The sequence below is a fragment of the Nyctibius grandis genome, chromosome 17 (genome assembly GCF_013368605.1).
Source record: "Nyctibius grandis isolate bNycGra1 chromosome 17, bNycGra1.pri, whole genome shotgun sequence".
Taxonomy (NCBI): Eukaryota; Metazoa; Chordata; class Aves; order Nyctibiiformes; family Nyctibiidae; genus Nyctibius; species Nyctibius grandis.
In genome coordinates this window covers 11,305,358-11,321,534 of record NC_090674.1, presented here as the reverse complement: position 1 = coordinate 11,321,534, position 16,177 = coordinate 11,305,358, and the positions used below count along the sequence as shown (strand labels likewise).

General features: G+C 59.1%; 1 protein-coding gene across 1 annotated transcript; it reads left to right on the top strand.

Moving 5' to 3' along the window:
- Positions 1 to 19: 19 nt before the first annotated feature.
- Positions 20 to 15,932, top strand: RNF115 (ring finger protein 115). Its single transcript, XM_068414650.1, has 9 exons — positions 20 to 172; positions 6,640 to 6,698; positions 7,664 to 7,715; positions 10,130 to 10,341; positions 10,801 to 10,872; positions 11,058 to 11,130; positions 12,749 to 12,842; positions 13,806 to 13,921; positions 14,546 to 15,932. Exons 1-9 carry the CDS (start codon positions 86 to 88, stop codon positions 14,675 to 14,677), a joined length of 897 nt encoding a protein of 298 aa, XP_068270751.1. The 5' UTR covers positions 20 to 85; the 3' UTR covers positions 14,678 to 15,932.
- The last annotated feature ends 245 nt before the right edge of the window (positions 15,933 to 16,177 follow it).

Sequence of the window (16,177 nt, the reverse complement as noted above, 5' to 3'; positions counted from 1 at the left end):
CGCCGCTCTGCCCGGCGGAGCGCGGGCTCGCTGCCCCGGCGGAGGACTGACGGCAGGGCGCCGGCGGAGGCGGCGGGCGGAGAAGATGGCGGAGGCCTCGGCGGCGGCCGCCGTGTCCCAGCACCGCTTCTTCTGCCACAGCTGCAAGGGGGAGGTCAGCCCCAAGCTGCCGGTGAGCGCCGGGGGTCGGGGCTGGAGCGGGAGGGGTGGAGGAGGGGGCAGGCCGAGGCCTCTCAGCGCCGCGGGGAGGGCGGGCCGGGCCTGGGGCGAGGGGCTCGTCCCCGCTCCCCCCCACAGAGCTGCCCTTGGAGGGGGGGGACCCTGCCCGGGGTTCAGCCTGGGGGACGGGTTATCTGTCCCCAGGCCCTGCAGGCAGGGCTGACCCCCCCAGTTCTTTCCCCGACCCCTGTGAGGAAGGGCAGCCCCCCCAGGCCTTGCAGGCAGGGGTGACCCCCCCATCCCCTCCCTGACCTTTGTAGGAAGGGGTGTTCCCTTCAAACCCCACAGACAGGGTGACCCCCGCCCCTCAATCCCCTTGTTGGCCCCCGCAGGGAAGGGCTGACCCCATCCCGTGGGGAAGGGGGTGCCCCCTGAGACAGGGCCACCCCCCAAAGCCTGGGAGGCTGCTGTGATACCCCCAAAGCTTCCTGAACCCCCCAGGGAAGGGGTGACCCCCGAAATCCCACGGGGAAGGGGTTGTTCTCCAGAAACCCAGTGGTTAGGGGTGATTCCCCCCAAAACTCTGCAGACAGGTTGACCTGCACCCCGACATCCGTAGGGCTGTGGGAGGGGAGGAGCACTCTCATCCTTTTGGGAAGTGCTGGGGGGGCTGCGTGTGGCCTCCTCCCGGGGTGACCCCCGGCTCTCACCCCCTAACCGAGCCCACGAGGGTTCCTCATCACTGCTGTCCCCCGGGGAGAGGGGAGCTCAAACCCCAACCCCTGGGGACTGAGTACCCAAAACCTGGGGATCCCAACACCCCCAGCCCCAAAGGGGTGAGCAGGGAGGTGACAAATCCCCGTGGCCCCTCAGCAAGGCAGCTCCAGGTGGGTCTGGGCTGGCGTGACCTTAATATTCCCCCACCCATTTCGGGGGTTTCGAGGAGGGAAGGTTTGGCCCGTGATTGCGGAGGCTGGGGGACGTTTGGGGAGAGGGGTCAGGACCGGGCTGATGTTCCCCGTGGCGGTGGGTGTAATCCCAGTGCCCAGCCTGGACAGGGCTGGGGGGATGCAGCCAGGGCTGGCGTGTGGGGCAGCAGGAGGAGGAGGGGAACCGGGCAGCCCCCTTCACCTGCTGCCTGCGTCCTTCCCCGGCTGAGCAGTGTGGGACGCAGGGGGGACGTCTCGGCCACTGTCTCCAGCCGAGTCCGATTCACGAGCTGTCCTTGCTCTGCTGCGGGTGGGGACCGTGCGTCCTGTCACCGGCACCCTGGGGTCTGCAGCAGGGAGTTACCAGCTTCGTTAACCCCAAAACTTCATTCCTGAGCTGTGGGGTGTGGGTTTTCTTTGCTCCAAGGGCGTGGGAGCCCTCCCTGTCCTTCTCCGTTGGCGAGGCCACGCGCAGACCCCTCATCGCTGAGACCCCGTCCCTGATTCCTTTAAACTCCAGGCGAGCGGTGCGCCGTGGCCCCTCGGCAGCGAGAAGGGGGCACACAGGCTCCCAAAGCGCTCGCACCCACCCCGGACAAGGGGCCTGGCCCGGCCTTCTGCAGGCAGGAGCAGCCCCCTGAGGCTCATCCTCATCCGACGGGATGGGAGCGGGTGTCTGCACCCGAATCCATCCCAGCTGCTCTTCCCTGGCGCCGGTGGCTTCACCTCCGGGTGCTTCTCTTCCCTCCTGTCTCCCAGTTTTGCTCCGTTCTCTCTTTACACCCTTCCCCTCCGCTGCTGACTTCAGCGCTTCACCCTCCAGCGCACAAAACCTGCTTCGCTGAAAGAAGCGCCGTCCCAAACCTGCTCAAACCCCAAGACTCAGACTTTCCTGGTGCCTCCATAATCTTTCTTTGCTTCACCTGGGAGTAAAACTCCAGGGCTGCCCCACCTGCACGTCGAACCTCCTCCCTCTGCCGGGACCCGGCGTGCTGCGATGGCTCCTGGAGCGGGCTGAAGTCCCCTCTGCTCTGCGTGGGCATTAAAGAGGTCGCCGGCTCCTCTGCCTGGAGGACGGCTTGCCCAGCTCTCCCGGCGTGTCTTGCTCCAGTTTCTATTTCGAGAGCGCCCGGCGCAGCCCTGGGCTTTATAAAAACATTTCTTTGGAGCTTGCGCCTGCCACGGGGGTGAATATTTCTGCTCTTCTGAGTTCGACGGTTGTCTTCTGGCCTGGGCTGGGGATGGACAGGTTCCTGGTGACCTGGGGACGCCGCTCGCCATCAGTCGTCCCCAAACCTGTTCCTTCACATCATCCCTTGGAAGGAAAACGTGGCCAGAACATCTTCACGCCCTTCCCTGTCCGCTCGGCTCGACTGGGAGAGGCTTTTGCAACCTTCGCTCGGCGCCAAGATGGGTTTCGAGGAGCGTGGCCTGACCACGGGGTCAGTGCTGTCCCCGTGGCTTGGGGACAGCGGGCCGAGGGGTGTCACCTGGAGCCCCAGCTGTGGGCAGGACGTGGCTGTGGGGCTGCTCTGCCCATGGGTGCAGCAGGGTGACCTTGGGAGCTGCTTTTGCCCCTTGCCTTTGCTCTGTCCTCGCAGGGTCCCCTTGTCCCTCCGGGCTGTGTGGCTGTCACCCTGCCTCGCAGGAGGAGCGCTGGCTGTGTGCGCCCCAACCTGACCCACCACTGATTCCCTTTGGGCCAGTGACTCCCTGTGCCTCAGTTTACCTCCAGCAGAGCAATTACTGGCTCTGTGGGGGAGGATCTGCGATAAATTGGGAGAAGCTGGACCTGTTTGCCAGGACCAGGGTGCTGTCCCGTGCCCCCGACCTCTTTTTCTCTCACCCCAGACCAGTAACTTCTCTCCCTGCCTTTGCAAAAACAAAACAAGTGCTGAGCACGCCGGGTTTTTTGAACTGCTCTCACCAGGATAATGGCAACCAGAACTAAAACCCCGGCTGCAGATCATGTGTCTGGCCGGGAGGTCGTTCTTTGTGCCCACCCGCTCTGAGCAAGAGGATCTGCTCCTCATCAGGCAACATTTAGAGGTGCGGGGCCGCTGCCTCCTTTCAAAGCGAGCGCCCAGCGTTGTCCTCGGCGGAGCTGCTGCGTCTTCTCTCTTTGGCACTAAGCTGGAACCTCCCAGAGAGCGGGCAGAGGTGGCGTGGACCTGCACACGCCAACACGTGGGTGCCCCAAGCAGGGACAGCACCTCGATGGGTCACCTCTGGCCCTTTGGGGTGGTCGGGGGCTGCCTTCGTGTCGGCAGGAGCCTGTAGCATTAATGGGAGGTTGGGTTGGGCTTGCGTTGGGTTGGGTTGGGCTTGTGTTGGGCTGGGTTGGGCTTGCGTTGGGCTGGGTTGGGCTTGCGTTGGGTTGGGTTGGGCTTGCGTTGGGTTGGGTTGGGCTTGGCGTTGAGTTGGGTTGGGCTTGTGTTGAGTTGGGCTTGCGTTGAGTTGGGTTGGGCTTGCTTGAATGGGCTGATGAACCACGTGGTGATGCTGAGATGGAGCCAAGGTTAGGATACGGTAGTCCCCTGTCGGTGACACCAGTGACAGCCATGGGACGGGCTCGTGGCCATCGAGGGGAGGACGAGCGACCAAAGTGGAAGCGTACAGAGCTGCTGGATGGAGCAAGAGTGGGGAAAAACTTCTCAGCTTGCCTTATTCTTTGCCAGTCTGTGCCTCGCTGGTCAGGAGCCTGCTTTGATGTCCCCTCTCCAAGCTGATGGTGCCTGGAATAGCCAGGAGGACACGAGAAGGGGACGGTTTGAGTCCTGCCTCGTGGGTGAGGGTGACAAACCAACGCCGTTGCCTGCCCTTGGCCGTGGTGGCTGGGAGCACCTGGTGAGGCCACACCTTGAACACTGTGTCCAGTTCTGGGCCCCGCACTTCAAGATGTTGAGGTGTTGGAGCGAGTGCAGAGGAGGGCGACCAAGCTCGTGAAGGTCTGGAGGGTCTGACCTGCGAGGAACTGCTGAGGGAGCTGGGGGTGTTCAGCCTGGAGAAGAGGAGGCTCCGAGGTGACCTTAGTGCAGCCTGCAACGTTGGGCACTAAAACACCGGGGTCACCAACCTCCTTTCACACTGCACCACCCCACCTCGTGCCACACCAGGCTTCAGAGCCACACCGAACCTAGAGGACATTCTGCGCTGCCTCAAAACCCTTCACTTGGTTCATTTCTAGTGTTTTCCCTCTCAAAACAACCACGTCAGAAAGATTTTTTTTCATTTTTTTTCCTCTAAACTCAGCAGCGGGCCGTGCCGTGGGGGGCGCAGGGCTGAGGCCTTTCTGGAAGCTTTGGACTTGTTTCTTTTTCTGTTCTGAGCCGTACGGAAATCACCACCATCTCGCCCAGAAGCTCGAGTGTACAGTCAGAGCACGGAGGGAGATAAAAACGGCATTTGGGATAAACAGCAACGGGGAGGGAGGGAGGAGGGAGAGCAGAACAGACCGGGGAGGTGGGTGGGATCCTGCAGGGCCCTCGCGCGCACGGAGCAGCACGAGCCCTTCGTCTTCGCTCCCCGCTTTGTGCGGGAGGTTTAGGGCTGCACCGGGCAGCCCCGCTCTGCCGCAGCCGCCTGCCTGCCCGGGAGCTCCACGGGTGCCCCACGCCCCCAGAATCACTGAGGTGGGAAGAGCCCTCTGAGCTCATCGAGTCCAACCATTGCCCTGACACCACCATGGCAACTAGACCAGGGCACTAAGGGCCATGGCCAGTCTTTTCTCAAACCCCTCCAGAGATGGTGACTCCCCCACCTCCCTGGGCAGCCCCTTCCAATGGCTAATGACCCTTGCTGAGAAGAAATGCTTCCTCATGTCCAACCTGACCCTCCCCTGGCCAAGCTTGAGGCTGTGTCCTCTTGTCCTATCGCTGGTTGCCTGGGAGAAGAGGCCGACTCCCACTGCGCTACAACCTCCCTTCAGGTAGTTGTAGACTGCACTAAGGTCACCTCTGAGCCTCCTCTTCTCCACGCACATTTTTGGGAGCCCCCCACCGCGCTCCTCTCCATCTCTGAAGCCGCCCCAGCTGCCCAGCGAGGTGCTCCCAGTAAATATTGCCAGCTAATGCTTTGCTTGGGGGGGGAAAAAGCAAAATGAGATTAATTGAGGTGTCTGGGGGACACAGATTCAGGGGGACAACGATGCAGAGCTGTACGGTGACGGGATGGGACGCCGGAGCTTGCGTTTCGTGGAAGCAAAAATAAAAGCCGTGGGTGAATTTGGAGCTGCCTTGGCAAAGGCGTTGTGTTACGGGGCGGGGAGATGCCTCACCTGAGCCCCAGCTCCGGTAACGCTGCGCCGGGAACTCGATCGGTGCTGCGGGTTGGAGGAGGAGCTGGGTGGTGCAGCGCAGCTGGGGGGTCTCGGCTTCTCTTTCCTCTCCCTGGTCACCATCCAGGTGGAGGCAGCAGGATTTGATACCACGGGCTCGAGGCTGCGGTTCACGGGGACGCTGGCAGGGTTTTTATCTGTGGTCTGGGAGGCGTGAGGAAAGGCAGCGAGGCTCTTATCAGGGGGCTTTGTTTTGGGACAGAGACCCCCCAAATCCTGGGTTGGAAAATCACCGACCCGAGCGTGGGGTTTGGGAGTGCTCTGTCCCTGCCAGAGCCGTCTGCCTCCGTGCTCAGCACGGGTGAGGCCACACCTCGAATCCTGTGTCCAGTTCTGGGCCCCGCACGTCAAGAGAGATGTTGAGGTGTTGGAGCGAGTCCAGAGGAGGGCGACCAAGCTGGGGAAAGGTCTGGAGGGTCTGAGCTCCGAGGAACGGCTGAGGGAGCTGGGGGTGTTTAGCCTGGAGAAGAGGAGGCTCAGAGGTGACCTTAGTGCAGTCTACAACTACCTGAAGGGAGGTTGGAGCGGGGTGGGAGTCGGCCTCTTCTCCCAGGCAACCAGCGACAGGACAAGAGGACACAGCCTCAAGCTTGGCCAGGGGAGGGTCAGGTTGGACATTAGGAAGCATTTCTTCTCAGCAAGGGTCATTAGACACTGGAAGGGGCTGCCCAGGGAGGTGGTGGAGTCACCATCTCTGGAGGGGTTTCAGACAAGACTGGCCATGGCCCTTAGTGCCCTGGTCTAGTTGCCATGGTGGTGTCAGGGCCATGGTTGGACTCGGTGATCCCAGAGGGCTTGTTTTCCATCACCGGGGCTGGGGACTGGCCGGTCGGAGGCCGGTGAGCGGAGCTCCTGGGGCTGTGCAGCAGGCTGGGAGATGTCTCTCCAGTGTCATTGCCTGGACAAGCTGGAGGCACGTTGGGTTTTTTTAAATTTATTTTTCCTCAGTCCGCCACTACCCTTGTGTGATCTCGATAAGGGTGTTTTTCTGTTCCACAGTTGTCTGTTGAGGTTAATAATATCTGCTGTAGCTACCAGGGTTTGACATCCTCCTCATGAAACCGAAACTCTGGTCTCCCAGAGTGCCTTTACGGGGACGTGGAGCTCAGGAATCCACGTGAGACTCCTGGCCTGTGGCTTTTGGAGCTCTGTCTCTTCCCTGAAATCACAAGCAAAGCGCTGGGGGGCTGAAACCAGTTTCCTCTGTCTTCCCAGGAGTACACCTGCCCGAGATGTGAGTCTGGCTTTATCGAGGAGGTCACAGATGATTCCAGGTGACGTACACATCGACGCGCCTCTTGCTTATGTTTCTTCTGGGTTTGGTGTAAAGCCTCTAAAAACTGTGGGCAACAAGGATAAAATAAGGAATGCAAATGAGAAGAGTTTATATTGGTGTGAATTTGGATTTATACCTGATGAGGCTGAAAACACAAGTGGCCGTCGGTCTCCTGCTGGAGCCACGCGGAGGGTTTTGGGGAAGGATTCCCAGAAGGTGGGAGCTTTGAATTGAGGCTGTACAAGGTGAACAAACGCACTTACAGGTTTTTGACACCTGTTTCTTTGGTCTATTAGAGCAAAAAGGATTATTTTTTTAGGAGCTTGAACCTCAGTGGCTCACACTACCTTCCTTTTCCCCTCTGTTGGCCCCAGCTCAGTCTCTGACCACCTCTCCAGTCTCACAGCTCAAGAGAGAAATCCCTTTTCTCTCTAGGATTTGGTCGTTGGTCACCCAGCAGAAAGTGCTGCCTGCAAGTGAGGGATCCAAAATGGAGCCTGTTCAGCACTTACTATATATGATCTTAAATAATTGCTGAGAAAACGGCTTTATTGGGGTTGGGGTGGGCAGGACGGAGGGGCAGCAGTGGTTACATCCTCTTCTTAAATATAAGTGTGTACCCATCACCTAAGGTGAGACTGGAGGGGGCCTCTGGGGCACGGCTGCAGAATGAGGCTGCTCCTTCTCACACGCCTCCTCTTAGGAGGCTCTTCCAGACTCTGGGTGGTTAGAGACCAGGTTTCTTCCACGGTCAGGCTGTGCACAGCGTGCTGGCACGGAAACAAGCCTTTTAATTGTAATAATCCCCTTCTGTCCCTCGGAATTACTCCGGACAGGCTCTGTTTGCTCCTCCCTTTCTCTCTCAGACCACACGGGGACTGTCTTGCTCAGCCAGCTCCTTAACCCCAGAAGGGAGCTGCTCTCGGAGGGGTGACCTGCTCTCACTCGCCTCTTTCTCTCCAGTTTTCTAGATGGCAGCGGCATAGACGACAGCCCGTCCACGCAGTTTGCAGAGGTGAGTTTTGCCATCTTCCTTTTTAATTTTTTACAACCTTGTAGCCACGAAGAGGTTTTCGGTCTCGGCTCCAGGTGACGGCACCTTCACTCGCTGCCTTGTCAAAAGCACTGCTGGTTTTCCTGAGGGTTTTCAGGAACTTGGTGAATTTTGAGGAGGCTGTTGGCATTGCCGGGGTTGAGACCTGCCAGAGATTTGCTCACTGGGCAGGGCAGGAAAAGAAGGACGCTCGAAAGACACCCTGGCCCCGGTGCTGGCAGATGGTGGTGTGTGTCGGTGATGCGTTGCCTGACGGCCCGTTCCTCCCTGCTTGTGGCTGCTCCGAGCTCTACCAGGAATGCAGCTGTCTAAAAAGTCCAAACTTACAATAAAATCTGTACCCGTTACCTAGAGCCTCAAAGAGCCGGGCATGTGCCAACAGCTCCATGAATGTCCACCCCAAACTCGTGCCGTGGCCTCGCCTGAGTCACCCCGGGCTCGTGGCTGCGGCGGCAGCTCCTCTTCCAGAGCCCGGGGAAGGAAGGGCGGCTTCAGGCTCTGATCATCAGGGCTCTGTGTCCCTGCAGGAGGTCAGCTGGGCTGAACAGATGGGAATAAAACATCCCTGCGTCTCCTCTGCCAGCAGGCCGTGCTCAGGGATCAGGTTATGCTCCGTTATTGAGGGGTTTTAACTGTTTTGGGTCCTGCCAGGCTCCTCAGAGCTCCCCCACGGTCACAGCTCGCCGGCCAGGGTTATCCCCGGGTGGATCTGGGGGCAGGTGGTGCTGAGCTCCTTCGTGCGCTGCAGCAGGGTCACAAACAGCTGAAATTCCCCCCCAGCTTTGTGTTTCGGATCTGGGTCCCTCTTTGCTCAGCTGCTTTGCCTCTCCCCCCCCTCCTCTGCAGCTGGAGCCGTTTGTCTCCCGAACAAAGCCGGTGCCTTTCTCCTGCTCCTCCCCAGGAATGCCCGTGTTTGAGCGAGATAAAGGGATCTCGTTTTATAGCCCGTGTGTCGGTTTACAAAGAGCTTTGGGATTCCTCTGCGTGAAAGGTGCTGTGTAAATTTAAATGGCTTTTAGGATTAATAATAAATGAAAGCCTTCTCTCAGCAGCCTGGCTGCAGGCGGGCGGAGCTGTATCTTGATCAGAACCAGCAGGAGAACAAGCAAAACTCTCGTCTGCGGGGTATTAATTCAGAGAACAGGTCATAAGCTCAACTTCTCCCTTTCCTCCACCACCAGGCTGAGCCAGGCGACGCGAGAGGCTTCTAAAGCGAGCTAATTTGGTGTGAAATGGAAATTAAAGCCGCTCTGATCGTGTCACGAGGCACGAGGAGGGTTTAGTACAAGTGAGAAAAGAGCAGCCCTCGCGTGACGCTCCTTCAAACACCCCTTCTGCAGCGCGGAGCCCGGCCCGGGCTCGAGCAGGAGCAGCAGCTTGCTCCCACGTGGCACACGGAGGGTTTTGTGTCTGACTCTCCTTGTTTTGTTGTGTCCTATGAGTGGGGTTTTTTTCCATAAACCCACATCACAAACCTTCAGTGCCCTCCTCAGCTGTTAGTTCAATCTGTGGATGATCTGAGCTGCGGAACGAATAAAACCAGATGGGTTTTGCAGGAGAGGGTCTTGGCTCCGAGCTGTGGCTCAGGATGGGGAAGCTTTGCTCTGGGTTCCTGGGTGTTTTCGTGCACGCCCTGGTTTCTCTGCAGACCAGGAGCTCCACAGAGATCCATGGATTACCCCCAGCAGCTCTTGATTTGGGACCCTGCTGCCCCTCGGCCAGGCTCAGGGCTGGCAGTTTGACCTGCTCAAGGAGCTTGGTGGGTTTTTGCACCCCCAGCAGCAGGCAGATCTGCTGTGGGGCCGGGTGACGGCCGTGCTGGTGTGGATGGACCCCACAAAGCCACGTTAGATGTGCCAGGCCCGTCGTTATCGGCCGTTTCATGCTGCTCTGTTCTGCACTGGTGGGTACGTTGAACTGGAGGACACAACCATGGACACAAACCCTCCTCTGGGCTGTGCTTTGGTTCTTTTGGCCACATCCATTTGCCTCAAGGACCCAGAGCACCCCCTGAGCCCGTGGATGTGGGGTGCCCAGCTTTATCTCTCCTCAAATCCCAACCCTTGGAGAGAGCAAGACCCCAACCCTCGCAGTGCCCTGGGGTGGCTTAACAAGACGTGCCTTGTTGGGATCTGTACCTAGCAGGAAGGAGCTGACGTGTTGGTCTTCCCGGGGGTGGTGCATCTGATGACTTTGGGCTATAATTAAGCGTTTTTTGCCAGACTTTTTTTCAGGGAGCCATGGCAACCGTACGGATTTGCTCAGTGGCTTCTTTTGAGGTGGACTTCCCTGCCTCCGCGTTGGCGGCGGAGTCACCGGGACTAGTGACGGAGCTGCGTGTGGTTTGTGTCTCCCCTCTTCTCTCCCCCCGCCAGCTTTGGGACCATTTGGACCACACGATGTTCTTTCCTGACTTCAGACCCTTCCTGAGTAGCAGCTCACTGGATCAAGACAGCAGGGACAACGAGAGGGGCCACCAAGCCCACGCCGACCTCTGGGGACCAAGCCGACCTCCGCGATTGCCCATGACGCGGAGGTACCGATCCCGGGGCAGCTCACGCCCCGACAGGTCTCCTGCTATCGAAGGGTGAGTGCCTGAATTACCCCCTGGAAGCGTCTCCCTCGCCCATCGGTGGTAAAATGTGGGATCTTGGGGAGAAACCTGACGAAATGAGCTCCTGGCTCTATGGTGGGTGACCCTCGGACCCAGAACACGCGGGTTTTCACACCAGCCTCTCTATCCTTTGTCCCCCTCGGCACGACTGGCAGCTGCGCGGGGGGAAAGGTGGGTTCTGCCTGTAACGGTGCCAACCCCTCGCCACAGGGAAACGAGTCAGCGCTTGGGAAACTCAGTCATTTCCTCTCGCAGCCCTCCCACACGCCCATGAGTTCCCATCCCTCGTTCCTCCGCGCTGGGCCCCTGTCCCGGGGCTCGCCCTTCTGCAGAGGGATTGACAGAGGCGTGAGTCTTGCTAAACTCTCGCTGCTGCCATTGTTGTTTGCTCAACTTGTCCTTCTTTTTTTCTTTATATTCCTCCCTCTGTAGAATAATCCAGCAGATCTTTGCAGGGTTTTTTGCAAACTCAGCGATTCCTGGCTCACAACACCCTTTTTCCTGGTGAGTAGCAAGTGGTGGTTTAGCCCATGGCTTTGATCACGGCTGTCTGCACCAGTAAACAGCCCCAGTCTGGTGCCTGGGAGCTCTGTCTCCCCAGCGTGGCCTCTCTGGGAGGATCGTGCAAACCTCGGGGCTGGGTTGGGGTGAGTGAAGCAGCTGCCTTGACTCTCTGCTCCCGTCTGCAGGAGCGGGATGCTGCACTCGAACCCCGGGGACTACGCGTGGGGACAGAGCGGCCTGGATGCTATTGTCACCCAGGTAAGACCCTTGTGTGTAGCTGGGTGGAGAAAGGCCCAAGCTGGCTGCTCCAGGCTCTTCTCTGTGCCTGTAAGTCTTTGTGCTGCTCTGGTCGGTCCCACTGACACCCCTGGGTGTTAGATGAGGACTAGGAACGGACCATGGGTCTCTGCCTCTTCAGAGGGTGTAGGAACAGGGCGTCAGACCTGATTCCTGTGGAAATAGAGCACCTTAGTTCAGCCCGTGTGCGGTGCAGGGCCTGCAGGTGCCTTGTGCTGGGCTCAGCAGAGGCTGAAGGTGACAGTCCCCGACGTCAGCCCCAGATCTCCCCCCAAACTCAGCAGTTTGCAGCCAGGAGCCACTTCCCTCTGTGGTTTGTGAAGGGATGAGCCGAGTACCCTCCCATTCCCTGGAGCTGTCTGGCTCCTTGGGGGTGTCCAGCCTCCATCCACAGCCTCTGCCAGGGCGTTGGCATCACTGGGATGGGAAGAGCAGACGGATGCTTTACCGAGAGCTAATTTGGCTGCTGTTGCCATGCTGACACCTCCTGCAAGCTCCTGCCAGAGCCATCTGCTGCCGTTCTTACGTAGCCCCCGGCTTCCCAGGCTGCGTCACACGCCCGTCTCGCCCGCCTTACTCACCGCTTCCTACCATGAGTCTGCAGCCCACGTGTCCTCTTGGAGACAGCACCTTCCTCCTCCCCACCACCCCACACCCCGCAGAGCAGAGCAGGCCCCGGCAGGCGCGGGCACAGGTCGGATTCAGGCTGGATACGCGGCTCGGCTCAGCTCGCCGCGGGCCCTGGAGCAGCAGCCCGGCCCATCCCAGGGCTTCATGTCATCCCAGGCGTCTGAGTGTGGCCTTCAAAGTTAAATGAGGCTCCTGCAAACGCTTCTCTGCGCTCTCCCTGAACCCGTTGGAGCTGATTGCCGGGTGAATCTGGGTCTTAAGAGTGTAAAATTCCCGTGAGTCACGAAGCTGCAGCACTAGGAGAAGAGGTGCCGTCAGCACCATCACTGCAGCTTTTCTCTACAGCCCTGGGAGGTCGCCTTGTTCCTCCAAACACCCGGGTCAAGTCTTGGGAGAGGCAGAAATGCTCCATCTCCCTTGTTTCTGTAGTACCAGGAGCTGAAAACACCTCTCCCGACTCCCTTTCGGTTCAAAACCCCCCAGGACTAACTTAGCACCCGCTCCCGTGCCCGTGGCAGCGTCGCCCTTCCCACCCAGGCCCTTCAGTCTGCCGACTGTTGATGCCAGAGAGAATATCTGGAGGGCAACGATGTTAGGAGTGGGATTGCCAGGGTCGGAGACATCACAGTGAGGTTTCAGCGCTGCAGATGTAGCCATGGAGCAGTTGCTGTGCCCTGGGTGAGGCTGGCATGGCCCGAGCTGGCTCCGAGGGTTGGGTGACAGGAGTGTTTCTGGCGAGGGAGCCTTGACGCAGCCGCTCTGGGGAGCTGGTGACGTCTGTTGGTTCAGGGGATTTAGGGCCAGGTCAGAGACGTCCCCCAGGGACAGCCTGTGCCGAGCTGCTGGTGCCCGGGGTCTGGTTTGGGCCGTGGTGCTCTCCGTGTGATGACAGGACATGGCTTTGCCATGCAGAGCTGCTCCTGAGCACAGCGTGTTCTCTTCTCCACAGCTCCTGGGGCAGCTGGAGAACACGGGACCACCCCCAGCCGACAAGGAGAAGATCTCTTCTCTCCCGACGGTGACAGTAACTCAGGAACAAGTCGGTAGGTGAAATCGGTCACCGGTGCCCGACGTCGCTCGTCTCCAGGTGCTTTGATGTGCACAGCCCGAGCTCCCCGGCCCAGCCTCTCTGCTGTGTCCCTCTGCCTCCCTGGGAGGGTGGAAGGCAGAGCTGCTCCCTCCCTCCGAGCCGCTGGCTGGGCTGGGGCTGGAAACGCTCGTGTCTCCTCCAGCTCAGGAGGTCCCTGCACTCTGCGCTGCTGTCACCTCTGGTGCTCAGTCCTGGGACTCTCGTGTCTCCACCAACTCAGGCCATCAGCAGGGACCTCCTTCATCCTGGCTGCCCTCTTGGCCTGCCAGCCCCCGACGGCTTCACCGTCCTCCCAGACCTTGTTTGTGCCGTTGATTATGGCCTCGTTAGGGCTGGGCTTGGCGTGTCGCTCCCCTCCCAGCAGCGGGGCTCTGGAGGAGGCTCTGGAGGTGTTCCTGCTCTGGAGATGGCACGTGGAACTCGCAGGTTCTGGCCGTGCAGCTGCAGCAAAGACCTGGGGCTTCTCCTAACGTTTATGGTTTCACAATTAGCTCAACCCAGGGATTTTTCCCCCTGTGTTTGCAGCAGGCTGCCACGAGGATCCCTCTCCCTCCGAGCCGCTCTATTCCTGGAAACTAAAATGCTCGTTAAGCCAAACTGTTTGATTAGAGAAGCCGTTTCCACAACAGATATTTTTGTCTGGTGCTTTTTATATACCCACGTCTCCTCTTTCTTGTCTGGGAAGCCACGAAGCAGCTGGATTTCCATGCTGTAATCCTCGCTCTCGCCCGTTGGGATGGGCAGGGCCGGGCTGTTGTGCCTGGCAGCCCCGAGGGGCGGCTAAAATACCCCGAGTTTGGTGATTTTTCTTTGTTGCTGGTTGTGTGCAGAGAACAGGAGGAGTTTCGGTGATCCCTGGCTGCTGAGGCTGCCATCCCAGGCCCTGGCTCATCCCCTGCTTCACCCTCTCTTCCAGATACGGGTCTGGAGTGTCCTGTGTGCAAGGAGGACTACACGGTCGCGGAGCAAGTGCGGCAGTTACCCTGCAACCACTTCTTCCACAGCAACTGCATCGTGCCGTGGTTAGAGCTGGTGAGAGCCTGCGGGGCGGGGGGCAACGGGAGATGGGGATGGGATGGGATGGGATGGGATGAGGATGGGATTGGGATGGGATGGGGATGGGGATTGGGATGAGATGGGATGAGGATAGGGATGGGATGAGGATAGGGATGGGATGGGGATGAGATGGGGATAGGATGGGATGGGGATGGGATGGGGATGAGATGGGGATGGGAATGAGATGGGATAGGGATGGGATTGGGATGGGGATCGGAAAGGGGTGGGATGGGATAAGGATGGGGATGAGATGGGATGGGGATTGGGATAGGGATGGGATTGGGATGGGGACGTGGATGAGATGGGATGGGATGGGATAGGGATGGCAATGGGATAGGATGGGATGGGAAGGGAGTGGGATGGGGATGGGATAGGGATGGGATTGGGATGGGGATGGGAAGGGAATGGGATGGGGATGGGATAGGGATGGGGATGAGATGGGATAGGATAGGGATGGGGGTGGGATGGGAATGAAATGGGATTGGGATGAGACAGGGATGGGATAGGGATGGGATTGGGATGGGGATGGGATGGGCTGGGCTGGGCTGAAACCCCCCCTCGGAGCGGCGTTACCCTGAAGCTCCCGCCTTCCTCTCGCAGCACGACACGTGCCCCGTGTGCAGGAAGAGCTTGAAAGGGGAAGACTCGACTCGGCAAACGCAAAACCCCGAGGCCTCAGCGAGCAACAGCTTCAGCAGCGACAGCCAGCTACACGATCGATGGACTTTCTGACGCCCGCGGGCTGCCCCGGCCGCGGTACCGGCCCCACGGATGTACATTGTATTGTGTAACGCAAACACCAACACCGAGTAGCAGGAGAGAGAGGGCAGGGAGGGGAGGGGAGGGCAGGGAGGGCCCCCCCTGCGCTGTTACTGCTGTCTTTTTCCTCAAACTTTAAACTAGCATCTCCGAGCGAGTCGCCTCTCCATGGGAATCGCCTCCTTAGTCCTAAATTCAGAGTCTTTTGAGTGAGTTGACTTGATTTTTATACTTGTGAAACCTTCACTTCAAACGTGGGCCCCTTTGCGGGTGGGGGGAGCCGGCACGGGGAGGTCCGAGGTCTCCTGTGCAGCCTCCTCTGCGCGGGGCCCCCTCTGTGCCAGTCCTCCCCCTCCCTGGTAAAGAGGGGGCAAATTTGGGTGGGGAAAGTGTCCCCGTTGCGGTAAAGGAGGGGGTGGAAAGGGAGATGTTTGACTTGGCTCCTCTGCCCCCTCGAGCCAGGGGGTTGTTTGTCCCCCCGCCCCCTCCTCTCGACCTCCAGTGACGGTGTCTGGAAAATCATGTCCCAGGTTTTCTCGAGGGAGAGGCGGGGGTGAGGGTGGAGGCGTTGGAGCCCCCAGCTCCGGGGAGCAGGAACGCACCCAGCAGGATTTTCTGTCTCGTCGTTTTTTTGTTTGTTGGGGATTTTTCTGGCCCTTCTCCACGTGCCTGCGTCCCCGGGTCGGTCCCACCCCGTCCCCCACCCTCCGTGAGTCGTTTAGGATCCGTAGCTGGCTTGTATCATATGGACCACATTAAAGGCATCCTGTAGGAAACCAGACCTAACTCTGCGTCGCCTTGTAACGGCCGCCCCCTCTGTGTCTAACACACCTCAACCCCCCCTTAGGCCGGGAACTTTAAGAGAAACTCTTTATTTTTGCAGATTAATTTTTTTTTTCTCCTTTATGTTGTGTTTTTTTTTTCTCCCTCCACCTCTGTAACACTTCATCCATGTCTGACTTCTCATTTTTATCGCCCCGATCCCTCTGTGCTTACAGCACCCCCTGAACCACCCCGTGGCCACGTTAAACCCCCGCCTCGGCCTGGCAGGGAGAGGGAGGTCGCGTCTAACCGTGCTGCCGCTTCGTTGCTGCAGTGTACTACGTACACTCGATGGAAACTAGTGGTTTGTTTGCTATTGAGTCAAATAAAGGCCTTTCTAAAGAAGAGCAGACGTGGAGACAAGGTTGTTGGGGCTGGAGGAGGTGGCTGAGGAGCTGTTTGGGGACTAAGAGGGGTGGAAATAAACTCGTAAAGGGGCTTTTCTGGTGAGGAAAATTCTTATTCAGGTGCTGGAGGGCAGGAGATGGGGGCTGGGGAGGGGGGACGGGGTGGGACGGGGGTTTGGGGCATCCACGTTGTCCCTCCTCGGGGGACCGACACGGTGACACCCCAACACCCCCCTCGCTGCGGGGGACACGGTGCCCCCGTCCCTCCCTCGTGGCAGGGGAAGGAGGCCCTGAAGTGCCCAAA